A 22566-nucleotide genomic window follows, 5' to 3' on the forward strand; every position below is an offset into this window, starting at 1 on the left:
AGCAGCACCCCCAGATCCAGGATCCCTCCCCCTGCCCCCCAGCAGCATGAGGATCCGTGCCTTATTTCAGGTTGCCGGTCTAACTCCAAGCACATCGCTCCGCTCCGGCTTTGCCCTCTGCCTTGTGTTTTGAAACGAGGCTCAAGTGGGGACGGAAAAGCCAGGCCCTCTACTGGCCGTTCCACTGGGATTCAGTGGGTCCAGGCCCAGGGCAGGGCTAGGCTGGAGCCGGAGGTGTGATTTCCAGCCCAGGGAGACCCACCCGGTAACAGTCGTGTGGGCGCGGTGGAGCCAGGGGCTAGCCCCGGAGCACGATCCGGTCCAAGATGCTGGGGACGTGCTCAGGGCGGATAGTTCCTGCACGGCAGCGCTGCTATTTTTAGCCTGCTGTTTCAATCCGAGCTGGCGCGGGTTCCTTCTGAGCTGGAAACGACACCTCCAGCTCCAATGGAGATGTCCCCCTGGCTGGGGGTGGGAGGTTAGAGACGTTGCCTTGTCGAACCCATGGGCTGGCTTTGTGTTGGTACGCTGCTGCCCTCTGCTGGTGGAAACAGCCCCAGAGAAAACTGGAGAGGGGGATAAAGTGGGCGGGGGTGAAGCCATGGGCAACTCCTGGCCTGCCCATGAGAACGGCCTCCGGCTTTGGGGTATGTGGCAGACTTAGAGCCATGGATACTAAAGCCAGCCGGGATCCTCGTGCTCTGATCTGCGATGCACAGCCCGCGGGAGCCCCCCAGTGATTCTGCATCCAGCCCAATGCCTCTTGCTCGAGCGTGAGCATCTCTTTGAGAAAGACACCCCGTCTTGATGTAAAGACCACAGGTGATGGAGAATCCCCGTGAAACGGAGCCAAGGGTCACGGGAACCTCTCGGGACGTGGGGCCCAGTGTTCGGCAAACCTAGGCTGATCACTGGTTTAGCATCGAAACCGGTGCCAAGCTCCCCCTGTGCTGAAGGAGGTTTGCTTTGAATTTGGAGCGAGGGCGGGGGGAGGGCGTCTGAACTCAAAATTCAAAGTGGGGGGATTGGAAACCAATGCAAATCACCCAATGCTGGAAATCACCAGCGATGGGCCAAGGGAAACATGCACCCAACAGTTCAGTGGGGTCTCAGCGCGCCGAGTGAGTGAGTCTGGCCGGGATCATTGAAGTGGTGATGGGACCAATTCCCTGCTGATGTAAATGGGCGAAACGCCATTGGAGCCGCCCCCATTGACACCAGCAGAGGATTTGCCCCAGCGTGGGGCGTGTGCAGCCTTGTCGGTCTCAGCCCACGTGCTAAGATGGGGATGAGCGTGGCAGAGGTCCTGAGAGCCCTTTTCCATTGTGTTGCTCCCTCTCCCGGTGCAAGCCCCCGTGTGCACCCACGCTGAGCGCCGCGCTCGGGGCTGGCCGGTTGGATGGCAGCTTGGAAGACAACCCCTCCCCATCCACACGTCCCTCTCGGGGCCGGGCCGCTGTGTTTTCAGTTCTCTGCTGTTCCGTAGGTCCCGGAGCCCCAAGAACAAAAGGAAAGAGAAAAACAAAGAGCGAAAGAGGTGAGGTTTCAGATGCAAGCCCAGGTGAGGTTCCAGGTAGGAGCAGGGCCTTGATTTCTGGCCAGGTCCTTCACCCGCCTCCTCTCCCTTTCCTCTCTCTCTTGCAGATCCCCCAGCAACTCCCCAGCGCGCAGAGCCCACAGGCACAGCAGCTACAGCTCTCCCAGCGCTTCGCTCTCATCCGATTACAGCCACTCCAAATCGCCCGGCAGGTAAGCCTGGTCCCCCAAGGAACCTTGGCCTGTCCTGGACCTCGGGGAGGTGGGGGGAAACTCCACCTCTTGCGAGAAGACTTAAGGCAGCTCTGGGGTGGCGGGGTGAGGCTGTCAGAGGTGCAGGCTCCCCACTTTAGACCTGGCTGTCCCCTCCCCTTGTGTTATGGGGCAAGAAGAGGGGGGCTGGTTCTGATCTCCCAGCAGCGCACAGCACCACCAGCCTGGCACGCGTTCCGAAAGCCCCAGCGCCTGGAGTCAGGGGGCGTTTCCAGCCCTGGCAGGTCTGGAGAAAAGCTTAGAAATGTGACCCCTGAAGGCTCCAAAACCAGACCGCAAATAAAGAGCCCCAAACAGTTGGGTGTTGTTGTTTTTTTTTAAACAAATCTGATTTTTACGCCAATCTCATGATTTGGGGAGGCCTGACTCTAGGGTGACCAGATGTCCCGATTTTATAGGGACAGTCCCGATTTTTGGGCCTTTTTCTTATATAGGCTCCTATTACCCCCCACCCCCTGTCCTGATTTTTCACATTTGCTGTCTGGTCACCCTACCTGACTCACACTTTTGGAGCAGTCGGGGCTGAAGGAGTGACCTCAGTGGAGTCCCAGTGACGTAAAATGCCACAAGTGAGGTCAGAATCAGGCCCGTCGTGCGTGTACGTGGGTATGTGTGCGTACACGGCTGTGGAGAGGTATCTGTGTGTGCATAACAGGATGGCCTGCCCCTTTAAGGGCCAGGCGGCTTTGGACCAGCCAGCCCTGTTCAATCAGCCCTGCCGGGGCCATAATTAGCTGCCTCTCAGCTGGAGGGGGGCGGGACTAATGGGGTCATATGACAGCCTGGTAAACACCTGGGCTTTAAAAGGGCAGAGGGCTCAGTGTGGGGAGGAACCACAGGGAGCGTGTGGGCTGCTGTGGCAGGTCCTGAAGTGGGGTCTGGAAGGGCTCCAGAGAAGAAGCCGGGGGTCAGGGCTCTGTCCCAGAGCAGAGGAATGGAATGGAGCCCAGAGGGCTGGAGCTGAGCCCGCAGGGTGGGCTGAAGAGAGGCCCAGCGGGTGGAAGAACCTTTTGTTTGTTTGGCCGTTTGTTACCCTGGGAGGGGTTAAGGTTTAGTGAGGCACTTGGCCAGAGGGCTCAGCTGTGGCACCACCTCCAGCCTGTGTGGGAAGGCAGCAGGGGTAGGGGCCCATGTTGGAGGGGGAAACTGAGTCAGGGGACACTTGCAGCACCATGCATGGCCAGCAGGGGGCACTGTGAGGGGCAGCCCCGCCGGTGACTGTGTGTATGTGTATAATGCCGCTCAGGGAGATGCTTGCCTTCAGGAAGTACTAGAGCTATGCCAGCCTGCCTCTTCCCTGCCCACAGCTGCCCCCACCCCCCTCGCCTCTCCTAGGAGCCCACCCGCAGTCATCTGTCCTCCGCTTTCTCCTGCAGACTAACCCCCAAGCACAGAGAGGACGGACACAAGCCCAGCAGCCTCCGCTCCAGCCGCAGCCCGTCCTCCTCTCGCACCTGGCACAGCCGCTCGGCCACGCCGCACCAGAACGGGCACAAGGGCAGCGCCCAGAACGGCCGGCACAGCCACGGCACCCCGGGCGAAAAACAGCAGGATGTACGTATGCTCTTCTGTTACCACCGTTCGCCCCCGCCCTGCCCTGCCCTGCCTTCCTCCTCCCCCCCATCATCTACCCTCCTCCTTCACTCACTACGCTCAGCGCTTGCAAAGCCAGAGCTGGCAAACTCAGCCATGCGAGCTCGGCGTGGGGCAGGGCTAGAGGCCTGGCCCGTCGGCCAGACAGGCTGTGCCATGCACTGACCCCCCCCCCGCCCCCTCCATCACCATTGACATGTGCCATGGGCCTAGGCCTGGGCAGCCCGATGCAGTGCTGGGGGACTGGACAGGTGTGGCCGGAGGGGCGTGTAGCGTGGGTGGGAGCAGGAAGCGCTTTTCTGAGGTTTATTTCCCGGATCGCGTCAAGATTTCCCAATAAACACCCCTGAGCGGAGCAAAGAGCGGGGCTTTTCCAGCTGCCCCCTCCTCACTGACTCCTCCCAAGGGCGCCGAGGAGGGGCGGGGAGCGTTCAGTGCCATCTTCCGCCCTGCGTGGTGCTTCCCGATGGGCCCGATTCAATAACCAGGGGGGAGCAGCATCTCTGATACAGGTGGCGAAAGTTGGTCACCACCCTCCCCACGATGCATCTGGCTTAGCCAGAATGGCGGAAGCCCGCTTAGGAAGGAGCCCAGCGGCAGTAGAGTCAGGGAGCTCACTGTGGCGGGAGCCCTCAACTCACATCCGCCGGGATCCTCCCCCACCGCCTTCCCCTCTAACTCCACTCTCCGATCCTTCCCCATGGCCACGCCCTGCCGCCCTTACTCCATGGAAGTCAATGGAGCGAGCAAGGCCTTCAGCCTAGTGTCCCCACAGCCTGTAGGTCTGGCTAGCTAACCTCAGCCCTTCTGCGTGAGCAGGGGCTGGAGAGATGTTGGCTATTCCCCTTGCGTCTGGGGGCTTCGTGCCCACTTTGGCTACAGCCTCCTTCCTCGCACAAAGCTTCGGGCCTTTCCCGAGAGCCATGGGGCCCTGGTGTTTGGTAGGAAGCCTTGGTTTCTCTCCATGTAGAGCTCAACCCCTGGGAGCCTGAAAAAGTCAAGGAGGGAAAAACCTGGTAGAAGCTGCAGAGCTTCTCCTGGTATCATGTGAGATGGTGAGTCCCCCAGGAGCCTAAGCCAGGCCTTCCTCGCTCAGAACTGGACCTGGCTTCAGGCGGAGAACCTTGGCTGGGGTTCAGGACTGTCCCCAAACCGGGCGAGTTTCATGTGGTTTGGGGGTTTCATGACGAAAGTTGCCCACCGAGCTCAAACCTGCCATAACTCCCACGGGACTGTGCTCCTGCTCCGATGGATCGGAGCCCAAAACGCCTCCTGAGCAGACTTCTTATTGAGGCCTCATGCCAATGTATGATGGTAATGGCCCAAGTGACTACGGTACTTGGCGTTATCGGTGCAGAATACTGGACTGTGAGTTCGTATGGGCCACTGGCCCATTCCTAACGTGCTTCCAGGCGGACCAGACCTACTAGGGTTTGCCTCTTTATCTCAGGCCCTTCTTTGGCCCCTGTCTGGGCACCTCACAAACTTTGAACCCGGGAGTGGGTTGGAAAACAGAATTTCCTTCCCGGAGGAGATTCCAGATTTTCACATTTTTTCTGATCCAAATTGGAGCGAAAAGTCAATTTCTCCCAGAAAGGAAATTCTGAAAAATTTTGAGTTGGAAACCTTTAAATGTTCTGTTCTGGTAATGCGGAAACATTAGATAGTTAATGAGATATAATGGCATAAAGCTTGTGTATATATAAAACGTTATATTACGATTATGTTCAGTATATACAATAATAAATTAATATATACTAGTCTAAACAAAACAAAATGAGAGTCAAAATGAAACATTTTGTACCTTCTCAAAAGGAAATGAAAAAGTCCAAACTATTCGTTTGGACATTTTAATGACATTTTCGACAGAAATCCAGATGTTCCCGCAAAACACTTTGCTTTCAGCGAAACTGCAGATTCTGACAGACCTGTTCTGTTGAAAATTTCCAACCAGCTCTGGCGTTTGTCCCCCGTGAGGCCAGGATAAATAGTGCCAGTTATGATAAAGCATTGCCGTGATTCTCATTTCACAGATGGGGAACTGGGACTAAGTGACTTGACCAAGGTCACAGAGAGAACCTGTGGCAGTGCAGGGAATTGAACCTAGCTCAGGGGTCAGCAACCTACGGCACGCGTGCCAAACACGGCACGCGAGCCGATTTTGAGTGGCACGCAGCTCCCTGCCGCAGTCCCGGCCCCCAGCCCCACTCAGGCCCTCCGCCCACCACTCTCCCCTGCGGGGGCAGGAGGCAGAAGCTTGGTTCTGCAGCAGCCAAGCTTCCCCCCTCCCCTGCTTCTTCCCCCAGCATGGTGCTTTCCTGCCCTTCCTCCTCTCCGTCCCTGTGCTGATCAGCTGATGGCCCTAGCGAGGGGGAGGGGGAAGAGCGGCAGCGTGCACACAGCTCTGTAGAGGAGACAGACAGAGGTAGGGACGGAGCCTGGGGGAAGGGAGTGGAACAGGGCATATCCCTTCCAGCCCCCTGCCATGAGCCGCTCAGGGCAGGGGGCTGGGAGCACCCCCACGAGCCGAGCACCCCAGCCTTCTGCCCTGCACCCCCCACACCCCCCAGCCCTCTGCCCTGACCTCCCCCCAACACCCAGCCTTCTGCCCTGCACCCCCCAGCCCTCTGCCCTGACCCTTGAACCCCCCCACACCCACCCTCCTACCCTGCACCCCCACCCCCCCCAGCCCTCTGCCCTGACCCCTGAAAACACCACCCCCCCAGGTTGGGTCCCAGCCATAGGCCCTGCTCAGCCCGCTGCCGGCCTAGGTGAACAGAACCCCAGGCTGGCAGCGAGCTGAGCAGGCTGGCGGCATAAGATCAGCATTTTAATTTAATTTTAAATGACGCTTCTTAAACATTTTGAAAACCTTGTTTACTTTACATACAATAGTTTAGTTATATAATATAGACTTATAGAAAGAGACCTTCTAAAAACGTTAACATGTATTACCAGCACGTGAAACCTTAAATTAGCGTGAATAAATGAAGACTCGGCGCACCACTTCTGAAAGGTGGCTGACCCCTGATCTAGCTACTGCCCTAACCATTAGACCATCCTTCCTTTGCCACCATCCAGTACATCTGCTCCCCAGTTGAAATCAGGATCAGTGTTAGACCCCAGGGGCAGCTCAGCAGAGTCCCTCTGGCATTTTGGCAGTGACCGGCTTGCAGTACACAGCAACTGGACATGACTGAGCCAAACGTATCCATGCCAGGGACAGGGTAGAATGCTTGGTGGAGACTCCCAGAGTTGCTGGAAAGAAGGGTAAATGGTGGGGTTTTAAAATCTCCCAGGGGGACTTTAGAAAGTGGGCTTAGTGAAGTGAGGACTGCTGGGTTCTGACCCATCTCTGCTACTGATTTGCTGAGTGGCCTTGGGCAAGACGCTTAACCTTTCTGTGCCTCAGTTTCCCCAGCTGTAAAATGGGGGTGATGACTGACACTTGCCTGGAGGCTTCATATCTAGGGCCAGATTCAGATTTCACTCCCCCTGCTTTAAAGCCAGAGGAAGTCCTCTGACGTTAATGGAGTCGCTCTAGATTTCCATCAGTCTCTCTGAGGTCAGATTCCAGCCCTTAATGTTTGCGAAGTGCTTTGAGATCTTGGGATGAAAAGCGGTGTAGGAGTTGAGGCTAGTTGTCACTGATCCTTCATTATCCGCCTCTTCTCTGGGGTTCAGTCCTTGGGGCCCTTTGAGCTGCCCTGGGTCAGGAGCCACAGGGACCAGTTCACACTGAAACGAGTCTTCTTGACTCAGTCAGGCCAACACAGAACTTACCTCTGATGCAAGAACACCCTTAGCACGGCCTGGCCAGTATGTGGCTTGCACGGAGCCAGGAGATGCCTGCGCTGTACCGGGCACCCAGCAGTGTGTCCCTAGCGCTTGCTAGCACGCACAGCCTGACCAATGCTGCGGGAGGCACTGGGCCTGCCTGGCTACATCCCCCACCCCCACTCACTGAGCCCAGGCAGCTCCCTCCTGTGTGCTGGGGGCATTGGCCATCAAAGCGTGGCTCCCCAGGCTGGGCACTAGGTGGGGGAAGGTCTCCCGGTGCCCAGAACCCAGCTCAGACCTCGGGATCCCTCTTGGCAGCGGACAGATGAGAGAACCAACAGAGGGATTTTGCCGGGGGGGAATCTGCTTTCCACAAACCCAGACTCTTAATGCGGGGAACTCCCCACCGGGACAACAGCTGGGCCGAGGAGGCTCCCTGCGCGGCAGGGCTGCGTTTCCACAGACGCTGGTGGGGTGCCTGGTTCATGGGGTGCCTGGTTCATTGTGCGCCTGCTGGGCAGGGCTGTTCCGTGCTTTGGGATCTTACAGCCCAAGGGCCGAATTTTAAAACGGGCTGTTGCGTTTTTTTCCCCCCCTCAACTAATCCTGAAATCCAAATTGCTTCAGCCCATTAAACCCCGGCCAGGGTGATCTGAAACAAACCCACCCTGCTTTTGAGCTCAGGGCTCATCTGCCCATGTCCCCCAGGAGGCCATCCTGTCAGCACACCAGGCACAGGGGTCCCGTTGAAGCTGAGGGGAGGGAGTGACCAGCCATGATTGCTGACAGGTACGCAGGGGGCCCCAGCACCTCACCTGGGGCTGGTCTCCACCCTGGATTTATCTCAGACAGGCACGAAGGGGGTTAAAACTAACAAACCCCCCAGCCCTTTCCTGTTAGAGCCAAGCATGGAATGTCAAAGGCAGCTGGGTTAGTAGCGAGATAGGCCTGAAGTTAGAGCCAGATCTGGGGATCTGTTTGGGCCCAGCTGCAAAGTTTGGACCTAGACGCCCACTTTGGGTGGCGGTCAGAGAACCCCGGTTTGATCGCAGGCCCAGTGTTAAACAGCTGTGTCTGTCTGTATGGCCCAGCCTCAGCCATCCGAGGGCTGAATGAAGCCTTCGGGATGCTGGTGGTCTCTGAGGCGCTGATGTTCTCTGTGGATCTCCTCTCACTTACAGTCGTGTTACGCTGCTGCCTTCAAAGCTTACCCCGGCTTGACCAGTGTCATTCATACACGTCAGGGGCCATGAGCCTGTTTGAGATACTGGACGTATTATGGGTATTTGAGGCTCAGGTAATCAGAGCCGAACTGATTTCTGTTGCCTTGGTGGGAAGCCCTAGTAACGCCCTTGAAGTCAGTGGGGCTGTGTGAGTGTGGAACCAGTGTAAGCAAGACCAGAATCAGGCCTTCTACAACTGGACAGGGACCTTCAGACCAATCAACCGCTCAAGGCAACAGAAGTCCAATAACTGGGAGATGAACACATTGAGCTAACTAGCAGATTTGAATCTGTTTGCGGATTACTGTGAGGCCAGGCCCAAGGGAATGCTGCTTCTGCTGAAACAAATCCGCATGTGTAGGCCTGCAAACTACCTCTCCCTTGTCCCCAGCAACTACGTGCCCAAGAGTGAGCAAGCTACGGGCCTGATCCTGCCTGGGGCTGGGTGTTTTTACCACTTCAGAAGGGATTTCATTCTCTAATGCAGACAATCAGAGCAGTAGGCCACGTTCCCTTTGCAGGCCGATGGTGAGCTATTTACACCAGGGCCTCGGTCGCAGTGCACGTGCGAGTGGTTTGGTCCATACCTTGCACTGGTGCACAGATCTGTACTAGCAACATCGTGGTTCGCTGCTGTGGATTCAGGACAGATACCGGGCCTCCTCCTTGTTGAGACCCAGCTCTCACACGCTTCCTTCTGGGCTTCGGGATCTGCGCTGTGCCACAGGAGCACAGCTGTTGCTGGGGATCGTAGATCAGAATTTGGCCTGTGACGTAGCTGGGGCTTGATCCATTTGTTGCTTTGAAAATTAGGATCAAGGCCAGATGCTGGCAGCAGAAGCTGAATAAGACTGGACCCAACAGGGATGGAGCCAGACTTTCCCAGCAATTGCTACACCTGGCCAGCAGGGGCTGCTGTGGTATCAGCGGTGTTTCATCTGTGCCCAGCCTGCATAGAGGAGAAGGGGGAAGCAACCTGACCTGAATACAGAGGGGTGGGGAGCAGGGGGCGGGGACCGGGGCAGAACAGAGACATAGGGAACAGGCTGGGGGCGTAGGAGTAGAAGGGCTCAGGCTGAGATAATGGGGTGGGGGGTAAGAAACAGGCACAGAATGGGGAGCTTGCTCCAGCCCCCCCCCCGCCCCTACAGCCCCCCAGTACTCCCGGTTCTCCCCACCTGCGCCTCTCAGCTTCCCAAAGAAGTGTCCCTCCCCCATAGTCACCCCCGACTCCTTCCAAGCCCCCTGCTCACTATTGGCTTCTCCAGGCTGACCAGGGCTGTGCCCATCCACCCTGCAGCTGGGGGATGCAGGGCCAGGCTGCTGCCTCTCCCCACCCATCCCACTACTGGGGTGCCCCAAGAGGGTCATGTCACAGAGGAGATTGCACAAAGCTTGGCAGCTCTGCAAAGGAAGAGGCGAGTGTGTCATTCGGGTAGCAGGAATTTCTCCACACAGATCCCTTCACAAGCCTGGGCCCCTACCCCCTTTGTTGGTCAGCGAATGTCTCGCACTGCCTGATTTCTATCCGGTGCATCATTCCTTAGCACTTGGCAAATAGGCTGTCTGGACAGCGTCCATCCCACAGCACGTTCACCAGCCAGCTGCCTCAAGCACATGCTCTGCTCTAACGTCCTTGTCCATCTGAGTCAGGGCGTGGTGTTTGATTCCTGACTTTAAATAGGAAGCTGACCAATAGCCAGTTAGTGAGCAAAGCACTTCGCCATACAACGGTTTGGACAAATGCTTGTTTGTGAGGATTCTGGGAATCCCACTGCAGCCGTCTGGATACTTGAGCAATGACTGAGCTGACGTAGAGCCCAGCACTTTTATTTGCAAAAGTATTTGCCCATGAAGAGGGATTTTGCTCTTCCACCAGCTCTGCCCTCCATGCACCTGTCCTGAATTGCCAGCTCTCACAATTTTATTGCAGGTCTTGTGCTATTTGGAGTTTTTCTTAAAACCCCACCTCCTGGAGTCATGTGATTGTGAGAGAATCGCCTTTGGGTTTTTTTCTTGATAAGTTTCTAGCCCTTCTGGTTGTGGAAAAATGCTTGAAAATGTGAAACCTAAAGACTCAGATAAGAGACAAATAAAAATAATAAAAAAGCCCTAGCTCTTGTATAGCACTTGTCATCTTTAGATTTCAAAGCACTTCACAAGGGTGGTCAGGGTCATTATCCCCATTTTACAGATGGGGAAACTGAGGCACGGGTAAGGGAAGTGACTTGGCCATGGTCCCCGAGCAACAGAGTCAGGAGTTGAACTGGACTCCCAGTCCCATGCCCTATGCACTAGGAAACACTGCCTTCCTTCAGAAAGAGCACCACATTTTTTTTTTAACTCTCATGACTTTTTAAGCCAATCTCATGATTTTAGGTGGATCTGATTCTTGAGTTTTGAGTATTTTAGTTGGCAGTATTGCCTATCAGCGAGGAACACCCCCGCCCCCTTACAAAAAATGCCCCTCCACCCTCAGTAGAAGGCTGTAATGGAGGGAGCTGATTGGAAATTTTCCATTTGAACGATTTTTGACGGAAAATGTAGTTTGCGCAAAATCAAAATTTTCTGAAAGAAAATTTCCATTTTTCCATCAGGAAAATGGAAACAAAATATTTCATTTTGGGTTAGTTCACCCAAAGATTCTGGTTTGTTAAACGGATCCAAAATGTTTCGTTTTAAGTCCGTTCAGCATTAAACTACAGCATTGCCTCATGGGACTTGTAGTTCAGGGTATCTGAAGAGCCCATTCTCTCCTGTGGGTCAGGCACCCTGGCTAGACTGCGTCTTCCATGATGTAACATAGTTTCTCCTCTTATTGAATGGTGTGCTGCATCATGGGAAATGTAGTCTGGCCATTGAACCCGGCCCATAGAGGAGAATGGGCATGTCACAGCCAAACTCCAGCTCCCATGGGGCAAGGCGGCACACTAGGGAAATGCCGTTTAATGTTGAACTGACTCACAACGAAACGTTCTGGGTCATTTCGACCAACGGAAAGGAAACCTCTCAATTTGGGAACATCGGAATGTTTCATTTCCATCAGAAACAGAAGCATTCGCCATTCCCAAATTGGCACTTTTCAGAACGTTTCAGTCTAGGAAAAAATTCAATATTTTTCAGCTTTTTATCCCAATTTAGGACAAAAACAACTGCTGAAGTGTCGGCATTCCCCCGGGACAGAAATCCCCATTCCCACTCCGCTCTAGTAACGGAGAACTTTGCTTTAGGACAGGCTTCCCCAGGGATTTCTGGCCAAGAGGGTTCCTCCCAAGGCGAGCGCTCAGGGAGCCACCCTGAGCCAGGGAGAAGTGTTCTGCCTTTGAACTCTGAACTGTGCTTTCAAGCTTTGCACCAGAGGCCTCCTGTTTTGCCTCCTGTATCAGGATGCTGCCTGATCAAAAGTCTGTCGAAGTCAGCGGGTGTCTCTGCATGGACTTGGTTGGGCTTTGGGCCAGAGTGGAAAGAACTGGGGTTGGTTCTGTAACAATCAGGATGTGATGAGAGGGGTTTTGGAGATCTTCTTGCACGGGGGCAGCGGGGAGGAATGGTGTATAGTGGCCTTAAGCAAATACAATCCTATGGCTCTAGTATATTTCGGCAATCAAATTTTACATTTTCATATTCCCTTTCCTTTCCTTCCCTCCCCCCAATCCCCACTGCCTTTGAGGCTAATTCCCACCAATTTTATTGCCCAACCCAGAGATTTCAGTCCAATCCCTGTAGCGGCTCTTCGATTTCCTCTCTATTGTGGGGTTTTTTTTTAATATGGTTCATTTTTATTATGATCCTACTTCCCATCCCACAAGCACCCCCACCCCCCTTCACAAACCCATGGTGATTTATCGATTGTCCTTAGTCTTTGTGAACCCTTCCCTGAAATCCCCCCCTCCCCACCCCCGGATCAAAGGTCCCATGTGGATTTAGCAAGCCGCTGAGCGTGTCATTTGGATAACGATGCGGAGATTACCAAAAAGAGCCCACCATCTCTGTGTCCCTTCGTTGCTGCCCCATCATATCAGAGTCACGGCTGAATAAACACGAGTTCCTTTTGTTAACAAGCGCTGGCGGTGCTTTTCTCCGACAATTCTCTCTCTTTCTCTCTCTCTCTCTCTTTTTTTTGGTTTGTTTTCTTTTTAATCCCATCTGTGTTTTTCTTTAGCCTCCCGTTTGAAAACGGTAATATACAATTCCATTTCTTGCTCAGCAGAAGCAGGGCGGGGCGGGGCGGGAGGGCGACTGAACGTGCTTTTTTCCTTGTTTAGTTTCCTTTTTAAAAAATCATTGATTTATTTTCCCTTCGTGACGTACAGAAATGCAAACTCTATATTTCTCTATTTCTTTTCCTGTCGTCGTTGTGTCGTCTTAGAATTTTTTTGCTTTGCTGCGTGTTAATGTGGAGAAGGAAAAAAAAATGCAGCTGCGTTATCTTAATATTGACAACCGTTGAACGTTGTATTTCCATCTCTCTATTTTTAACCGAGAATTTAAAAGGGAAGATAACTGTGCAGATAAGAAAAGTCGCTGGGCTTATTTCCAAATTCAACATCTAACCCGCTCCCAAAAAAAACCCCTATATGTCCTTTTCTTTCTGCTCTCAAGGCACAAAAGTCAGTAACGAGATTTATTATTAGTCTGGTTATGTATTTATTTATTTGTATTGTGGTAGCACCTTGGAACCCCAGTCATGGACCAGAGCCCGATTGTGCTAGGGGCTGTACAAACTCAGAACAAAAAGACAGTCCTTGCCCTGGTGCTGGAACAATTTGTACAGTGGGGGGGCTGAGAGCCATCGAACCAAACTGTAAACCCTGTGTATGCTGGAAATGACTTCAAGTCGGTTTCAAGCTTTGCCCCACAGTCACGAGGGCTAGAACCTGACAGCTGAGTGTCTCATGGATTCACGACTCCGGGACCGGAAGCTTTAAACACCCCCCCACCTCCCCCCAAGAACGTAAGAGGTAACATCATAAGAGTTGGCCACACGGCGTGCTTTGGTGGGGTGGGGCTTGACATAGGCTGCTACTACATCATCCACCAGGCAGCATTGCTCGTCCTTCAACCCCCAGAGAACAGTCAGGGAGCTTGGAAATAGGGAGGTTGTATTGACTGAGTGCATTTCCTGAACGGTGTTCACCAAACCCCACCCCTAACATTAGCCTGGGAGGAGTATTGGCCTGTCGGGGGCAATCAAACAGTATTGTCACTGTTCAGGTGGAGTTGACTTCCCTTTTAAATGGACCATTCACATTTTCATCCCATCCTCTCACTCCTGTTGCCTTCCCTTCCCTTCCCTCTCTTTCTCTCTCTCTCTCCCATACTCACTCTCTGGTATCTCTCTCTCTCTTTTTTTCTGTGGGCCACTCCTAGCCTACCCCAGTGTCCAAATAACCCAGTAAACCTTGACATGTTCTGCCTTCATCCATTGCTTTCCTTGCATGCTCTTTGGGACTTTGTGATGGTACCTAGAGACTTTAAAACAGAACAGAAGCGCTGCTACTTAGAGGGCTGGTTAACCCACCAAACGAACCCCCAATACGGCTGCCTCGTTCGCCCGCTGAACAAGATCAGTAAAAACCAGCCCAATGCCAACAAGCCAAGCCAGTTCAGAGCAAAGCTAACTTGATCACAAAGGGGTCTAAATCACATTACTAAAGAGTCATTGTCTTTTTCCCATTCTGCACTCCAAATGTGGAGTTTATTGTTTTCTTTTTTATTATTGCATTCCTGTCACTGACAAAGCAGAAGGTAGGTATTTTGTCCGCCTCTGCACGTTCACTTCTGCAGATGAGCCTGTTGAAAAGCACCGTAGCTTGATTTAATGTTATTTTCTCTCTCTCTCTCTCTCTCGCTCGCTCTCTCTTTTTCTCTTTTCATTTTGTCTCTTTTTGGTGGCTCTGTATAATTTTTTAATTTGTATTATTTTTCCCAGTTAGCTACAAAGCCATGCTCTTCTTTCACTTTTTTTTTTTTGTCCATGTAATTTTTTTTCTTTTTTTCTTTCCTTTCCTCCCCGCCCCTTTTCTTGTTCCGTTGTTAGAATGCATTTCTGTGTGTATTAGCCCTCCAACTTTGTGTTTGTTTCCATAAATGGTATAATTCTGTCTAGTCAATTTGATTTCCTCTGTGATTTTTTTAGGGGCTGGGTAACCAGACAAACAAACTTAATGACAAATAGAGACAAAACAAAACAAAAAAGGACCAGCGATTCTAATGATTGTTCCAACCTGCTTATTTCTTGGGTTATTGGAAGTTTAGGAAGTTTAGTCCATTAGGTCATTAAGGGGGAGACAATATAGAGATGTTCTTTTTACCATCTTCTAATCAGCCTCTTGTTCTATTTGTGGTGTCTGGTTCAGGCTAAGAAGCAATTTTGGTTGGACTTGGTCTTGATTCAGCAAATCGTCCCGATATGGAAAAACCTTAAACACATACGTAACTTTAAGCACCTGATTATGTCCCACTGACTTTAATACAGGTGCGTAGGTGCTTTGCCGAATTGAGAGCAGAGAGAGTGTTGTAAATTATGGGCCTGATCATGCAAATGCGGGGGTGGGGAGGAGACACACACCTAGGTTCCCAAACGGGTACTGCGACACCTGGCTGCCTGTCGGAAGTGACCAGCCTCCCAGAACTCCCGGTCACTGCTATGGGAATGAGCCAGGTACCTAAGTGTGGCTTCAGGAGCCCCGCGTGAGGGGCTCCTTTTTGAAAAGCTTGCCCGTGCTAACTTAGCGCAAGGGTGAAATTCACAGGACCAGCACCGGGCCTTAAAATTAGCGCTTAAGGGGACATAATGCATGCACAGGCCGTGTGCTGCGTCGATGCACGAGGGTGACTTTCACCCACCATGCTTACCACTGTAAGTAGCCCACCGCCTGCTAGAAACCACTCCTCCTGGGAATAGGCGTCTGCAGGCCTGGGGAGAGGTATTCCAGCCCCCTAAGGCATTGTCAATTTAAAATAATAATCATCCTCACCAATGGAGCCCGCTCACTGTTGTCCTTGAGCTTCTCTGGTTGAACGTGACAATGTTGGTCAATTTTGCTTTTATTCCTGACAAAGTATTTTCGGATGGTTCACTCCTGGTGCTAGTAGAGACAGCGAAGAAACAGATCTAGACAGAGAGGGGTAGGTCTGGAGGGCAGCTTTTAGCTCAGCAAGCAGATCTGCGGTTTCTCTCGCTCCCTGTGTCGGTAAAGGGTTAAAAGAACCGAAATTAGCGCACGGTCGTTTTCAGCGTTACAAGAGTGTAACTGGCCAGAGCCTGAGAGAGCTGCTCAGTCTCACCACTGCAGAACCATGGGAGAGGATGCTAGGAAGGGAAATGAAGCGGGCTGTGTCTTCCCACCCACTTCCTGGGCACTGTTGCCACTGGATGTAATTTCGATGTATGTACTCAGTAGCGTGAATCAGTGGATCCTGTCCGCCCAACCTGGGGGAGTTAGTCCCCATGGCAACTTATTAAAGGAGCCCGGCCACATCCAGGTACATTTTAAAGCTAGGGGTGACTTTCAGTGCCAACCTGCGTATATTCCCCACGGGCTCCCAAATCACTTAGGCACAACGATGCTGAGCAGAGCGACTTCTAAACACCTTTGGAAATCCGAGCCTACGTGCCAATTTGGCCGCCCAGATGTGGAAGCTGGTGACCTAACTCAGGAGCCTAACCGTAAAAACCGGCCTCCTGGTCTGAACTAGGTGACTAGAGCAGAGATTTCCACTTCGGATGCGCTGTGTTCACCGGTAGCTAAGCGCCTCACCCGTCAGCGGGGAGCTGGTGGTGGTTGTGACGGGGGTGTAGATTCATAGCTGCTAAGGCCAGAAGGGACCATTGTGATCACCTAGCCTGGATTTAACACCTAGCACAGGCCAGAGACCTGCCCCCAAATAATTCCTAGAGCTGAGCTGTTAGAAAACCATCCCATCTGGATTTAAAAAGTGTCCGTGATGGAGAATCCACCAGGGCTCTTGGAAAATTGTTCCATCGGTTAATTACCGTCACTGTCAAAAATGTAGGCCTTAGTTCCAGGCTGAACACGTGTGAAATGGGGCTCAGGCCTGTAAGAATTGCATGCCTTTTCCATCTGTGTGCGGCAGGTTCGCTGAGACGACTGAGCAATGCAGCAGTGAGAATGGACGTGGGCTTCCCCAGTGCAGCCGAGGGGATTGTTACAGGGCTCAACGCTAGCCCCTTAGCCACTTGTGTGCCCTTGTCAGTCGCTTAGTTCAGGACCGTTGCTCGCAGCTTTGATTCGCTGTGACTGTTATTACTGTTGTCTTGTCTGAAGGTGCTGAGATACCAGGGAAACTCCTCGGACAGGGACCCCCCAGGACGTGAGATAGGGTCAGGGATCCCGTGATGTGGGGCACACGGGGGATCCTCAGATGTAGACATGAGGTGGGAATGCAGGAACAAGCCTCCCTGGGCTGAGAGTCTGAGGCGCAGCGGGCGAGGGAGGATAAATCATGGGGGTGGGGATGTTACAAAGCCCCCGGGCAGGAGAAGCTGAGCGGGGAGGGGAGCCGGTGTCCTTGGACCAGGAGACAAGAGTGGAAATGCTCATGCGGTGAGTCAAGGGCGTGTCGCTGGGTGATTGGGCCCGGTTTGCGGTTGTTCTGGGTTTGACACGTCTGACTGCATGGTGTTCGTTCCCCTGCAGTGTTCAGTGCATTCCCAGGGAAAGCCAGCCAAGAAGATGTAACCCATCCTATCCCTAATGTCAGCTGAGATGGGCCAGAAGGCAGCAAAGGACACTGACAGAAAAGGACCTGGGGCCCTGTCTGGACGCAGAACTCAAAGCTTGGGTCTTTGCCCCTGATACTGCAAGAGAGACCAGGAGAGGGAGGGTTCAGAGGCAAAATTGAGTTCCCCATGACAAGCCACTGGACTCCGTTCACACTGAGACCTCGTCATCACGTATGGGACCAGTCCCGTACCCACTGAACGCACTGGCTGCTGCTCAGCAGTCTTCAAAATCAGGCCACTTACGTGCCTAACTGTGAATGTAGCATCCAGGCTGGGTCTTTCAGAGGAGCCCAGGCGGTCGCCCAAATCTCATTGGAATCCAATGGGAGTTGAGCCACCAAGCCCCTTGGTTGGGTACCTCGACCCGCTTGGCAAATCATAGGAACCATTTCCTGAATCTGGGCAGCACCGGTTTTCCAAGGTGCTGTGCACCCACCAAGCTCCTTGACTGGGCATCACCTCCAGGGACTGGGAGCAGCTCTGAATAGGAGGCCACTTGGATTTAGGAGCCTAAAGTTAGATGGAGGCCCCCAGGTTTCCAACTGGCAGAGAGCATTTTCCCGCTGTGAATTCCAATGGTCTCAGGTCAGTAAACTCCCGTCACTAAGCCCCCCGCGCTGGCCGGTCCAGCACAGACAGACCCTCCCCTGTAGGACACAATGTCTCCCTAGCAGTGCAGAGACACCAAGGTGGGGTGGGAGACACTTGTGCGGCCGATTCCCTTGCTTTGTGTGATCTGTGGGTAAAGAGAGGACGTCCGTCTCCAGAGCTGGCAGCCTACCAGGTACCGCTCAGGCCAACCCAGTTCCCCTTTGAAGCGGCTGAAGAGCACCTTTAGCGTTGATTGGGGGATGCTGCAGTCTTCCCCATCGGGGAGCTAGGGCTGGGTCCTGCCCCACCTGGCAATGAATTTTTCACTCTCGGGTTAATCCCTAGCCAGCAACTGCCCCAAATCTGTTCGCTGCAGCTGGCAATCTCTGCTTAGCCCAGACCTAGGATTGCCATAGCACGATCCTGTGGCCATTGGTAGACCGATGTGGAGTCCCAGGGCTGGAACAGCAGGGGGCTAATCCAGCTCCGCTGTGAGGTGCATGGGCAGAGCTGTGTGGGGTCCCAGGCGGAGCTCCAGATCAGAATTAAGGCACACAGGCAGCTTGGGTAAGTGCAGGTCTGAATGCAGCCGGGGGAATGGATCCATTATTCTCGTCGGCCCGCTCCCCCCGCCTCCAGCGAAGCTAAGGATAAACAGCAACCTGAACTGTAAGGACGCGTGGCAAGCGGCACTGGTGAGAAAGAAAGTAAGATGTGTGACTAAAACAATTGTGTTAGCAGGTGTGACTCGGTAGAGCGCACTATTGCACCAGGGAGGTGAAAATCCAGTAAAGGTGAAAAGCATGAGAGTGGGGCAGAGTTAAGGGTAGACTTAGGACCCCTTTTTGTGCCCCAGTTTATTCGCTCAAACTCTTTTCAATGGCCTCTGGCCGCTCATAGGAACCCGGCTATAACAGCTTGCAGGGATTCTGGAGATACTCAGCCTCATACAGCCTGATCCGAAACCCGCTGAAGTCAGTGGGAGCCTTTCCGTTGACTTTAATGGCCCATGGTTTGCTCCTGTTCCCCTTGAAGCAGTATCAGCCCTAGGTTCTATAACTTGTATTTGGGTGGGGTCAAGATACATGCTAGTGAAACATACGACCATTTGTGTGACTTAAAATAGTATATATCTGTGTGTTTCCCGGGGTGGTTTGCACTGACAATAATTAGAAGGAACCATTGCTAGGTTTCCATTGTCAGCATATCAGACGCTTCTATGGGTTGTACAAATGGGCACAGGGTAAAATAGAAGCCCAAGAGGCAGCCACTCGAGTGTGGTCTAGGGGAGTGAGCATAACCGCTCTGTGCCTCAGTTTCCCCATCTGTGGAACGGGGCCAATAATGCTGCGCTCCCCCAAAGGGGTATGACTTGGCTAATGTTTATACACCGTCACTTGAGCCCTACAGGCAAGCGAACCCCTCGGGCAGGGAGGCAGCACAACAACAGACACCGTTTGTTGATTCACTTTATTTAGCGGGGTGCACTAGGCTGATCACAGTGTCTGTTGTAGTCATAGGCTAGCTGAGCTGTCAGCCCCCACTGGGCAGCGCAGCTCATTCGTCAGGGGGTGTCTTCACCCAGTCGGAACGGAATGAGAAGACTGCTACACCCACGGTTCCAGGCAGCGTCAGCGGCATTTTCTCCTACTTCCACTGATTTAAAATCAGGGGAGCAAGTGCCCCATTTCCCCCCTTTCGCTTTGCTGATGTACTGCGAGGCCCCAGAAGTTAGTTCTTCATGTGCAAATCCGTGTGTGTGTGTATTTCATATCAAGCCACAGTAATTCCATGCAAGATGGGAGTCAAGCCAACACGCAGGCTCATACCATATAGTTAAGAGTCAATGTACAATTGTGCTGCTTTCTCATAGGCCTCTCTTGTGCCACGTGGGCCATTGGTTAGATTCTGGAATATTACCATTGGAAAAAAAAAAACCTTGCTGGTACCACTTCCCTACTGCCCCGCTCCCATCCACACCATGGGATTTCATTGCCCTACTCTAAAGAATTCCTTAGAGGCCTTTGCTGATCTGGCAGGCCGATACCATGCTATTGAATGCCTACGTAGCAGGGCGCTGGCTGAAATACGCAGCCACTAAAGGCTTTGAACTCGATTTTTTAAGTAAAAGCCGTCCAGCCAACCAAAAAAGGTGCTCCTACGCTGAACTTGCTTACCAAACCAAGCAGGGCTGATGCAAACACAAATCCAGCTAGAGTTGGTTTCTCACATGGTTGATGTTTCCGAGGCCTAGGAGAAGTGAGTTGTTTCGTTTTATTTCTCTTCTTTCTCTCTTTCTCTCTCTCTCTCTCTCTCTCGTTCTCTCTTGCATTTTTGTGAATCTAATGATGCACTTATATTGCCCCGCTTTTCCCTTCTCTTCATACCTTACCTACTAAAGGAGGAAATGCCACTTTTTTGGTAAGTGGATGTTAACCAAGAGGGACTTAAAAAAAAAAAAAATCAGAATTTAACAAAAAGGAAAGGAAAAGGAAGCAGAAAGAGGAGTCCATGTAGAGCGCTGATGGGAACTCAGCAGGGTTCTGCAGTCACAGATAAAACCAGTTTCCCAGGAAGAGTTCAGAACCATTCGTTTATTTCAGTAATGATGACATTTGTGGAGTTTTCTTTTTTTTTTTTTTTTTTCTTTAATGTTTCTCTTCCTTCTTTTTGTTTTTTATACTTTGTTTTTCCCGCCCCTCCCTCCCGCCCCATTACCTCCCGGCCCCGCCCCTCGCCATCTTTCTGTGCTGTCTTCCTCACACCTTGGTTTGTTTCAACCCAAACACCATATATAAGACCCTCCACTCCATCCCTGCCCCTCAGGCCCACTTCCTTCATCATCCCGGTTTGGTTTGGTTTTTCCTCGTTGTGTCCAATTTATTTCCCCCCTCCAACCTCTCTCTTATTTTATTGTTTTAGTTTGTTTGGTGTTTACACACAGTTGGTTTTGGGGTTTTTTAAACTCCGTTTCAGATGGTTTTTCATTTGAAGTCCCCCTCCCGTCTCCCAGGTTTTGATTTATGGATTTCTTTTGTGTTTTGCATGCGGAGATTTGCATGAGCTACATTGTTGAGGTCGAAAGGCTGAGCAGGAGGGCAGGTTCAGAGTAGAGTTCTGTGTAGCCTGCCTTATGCAATGTGCGTTGACGTTGTGAATTGCACTTCTGGCTTGGGGTTCCCCTTTAAAGACCTCTGTCCCCTTCTGTCTTCTCTTCTTTCCTCCCCACCCCTGTTTTCTTTCTTCCCATCAGAGGCTGGATTCCACGTCCCCTTCTCCCAGGGGGCACGTCAAGACCGAGCCGCCCTCCCCCCGCTCCAAGGGTGGCAGACGTGGCCCCAGAAGCCCCCGGTCGGTGTCGCCGGAGAAAGGAGGCCGATGCTCCGGAGGGGACAAGTACCTCCACCGCCGCCGCTCCCGGTCCGCGTCGCGGCACAAACACAAGGGGAGGAGCGAGGGCAAGGCCTCCGCCCAGAAGGAGTCGCCCCACTCGCTCAGCCACACCGACTACAGCAGCGATTCGGACGGGTCGGCCTGCTCGCACCCCTACCCGGCGGCGCGGGGGGCGGAGAAGAACCACGGGGCGCACTTGAAAAAGTAAGAGTCGGGGCCATGAAGGGAGGGGCCCTGGAGAGCTCAGAGCCCGGTTGCTGCCTGCAGGGCTTGATCCTCCACCAGTGAGGTCGCCTGGCGTTTCACCCCGGAAAGCTGGGTTCAAGTCCCTGCCCCGCCATAAACTCCCTGCACTCCCCTGGGTGTCTCGTTACTTCTCCGGGCCACAGTTCCCTGCCTGTCCAACGGGGCTCGTAGCCCTGCCCAGCCACGCAGGAGCCGGGTAAAGACATTAAAGCGTGCGAGAGGCGGAGATGCCATGGGGTGGGTAGATAGACCCATTAAGCAGAGGCCTTGGAGCTGATGGTGGTGGTGCGATCGTGGGGCAACGTTTGACTGGCTGGCTGGAAGCAGCACAGAGAAGAGTGCCGGAAATGATCCTGGCGCTGGAGGGGCTGGCTTGCGGGGATCCACCCGCTAGGCGGAGGAGCTGCTAAAGGGGAGATGTGAGCGCAGGCTACCCAGCTCCAAAGGGTATTCACACCACGGATCGTTTCGGCTCGGTGGGAGCATTAAGGAAGGGGAAATGTACGCTGGATAGCGGGCTTTCATGGCACAGGATTCACTGGCCAAGTGAGCGGGACCCCCACCGGCCCTCCCTTATCTGCCCTGTCTATAGATTGGAAATGGAATCAGAGCAGGGCCAGACCTAGAGGTGCAGATTTCAGGTGTGCACAGTCCAGGTTTGCAGGGAAACGTGCCCAGAGGAGAAAAGCTGCTTCCAGTTGCTTCTCTTCTGGTCTTCTTGTGGAGCGCATGGCAATCCCCTGAGAATCAGGATCAGACACTATCCACGGCAACCCAAAACCACTGTAGCCTCCGTTTCCCAATACTAGGAAGACAGGTATCACTAGGCCGTATCAGACCATTGGTCCATACAGTCCTGTGTCCTCACAGTGGCTGGTGCCAGATGCTTCAGAAGAAGCTGCTAGAAACCCCTTAGTGGACAATAATGGAATAATCTGCTCCTTGGGGAAGTTTCTTCCTGACCCCTGAAAGTAAGTGGTAGGCTTATGCCCTGAAGCATGAGGATTTGTATCCCTTTCACAAATATTTGTCGCATCTAGTGGAACCGTTGAGGTCCCTATTAGTCATATGACGGTCTCTGACTTTTTCGCATCCTGCTAAACTTGGCCTAAGTATTATCTTGTGGCAGTGAGTTCCATAGGTTAATTATGTACGGTATACGGAGTGCCTTGGCAGCAGAAG

General features: G+C 52.9%; 1 protein-coding gene across 1 annotated transcript in view; it reads left to right on the forward strand.

The window, feature by feature from the left end:
• Positions 1–22566, forward strand: part of SRRM3 (serine/arginine repetitive matrix 3) — a 76676-nt gene that overhangs the window by 47386 nt on the left and 6724 nt on the right. The window contains exons 8-12 of the mRNA XM_026656421.1: positions 1487–1537; positions 1645–1749; positions 3186–3363; positions 6713–6715; positions 20999–21342. Of these exons, the coding sequence (XP_026512206.1) occupies positions 1487–1537; positions 1645–1749; positions 3186–3363; positions 6713–6715; positions 20999–21342 (681 nt within the window). The remainder of the gene's footprint in view (positions 1–1486; positions 1538–1644; positions 1750–3185; positions 3364–6712; positions 6716–20998; positions 21343–22566) is intronic.

Source organism: Terrapene carolina, unplaced genomic scaffold (assembly GCF_002925995.2).
Source record: "Terrapene carolina triunguis isolate 2854851 unplaced genomic scaffold, T_m_triunguis-2.0 Scaffold231, whole genome shotgun sequence".
Taxonomy (NCBI): domain Eukaryota; kingdom Metazoa; phylum Chordata; order Testudines; family Emydidae; genus Terrapene; species Terrapene triunguis.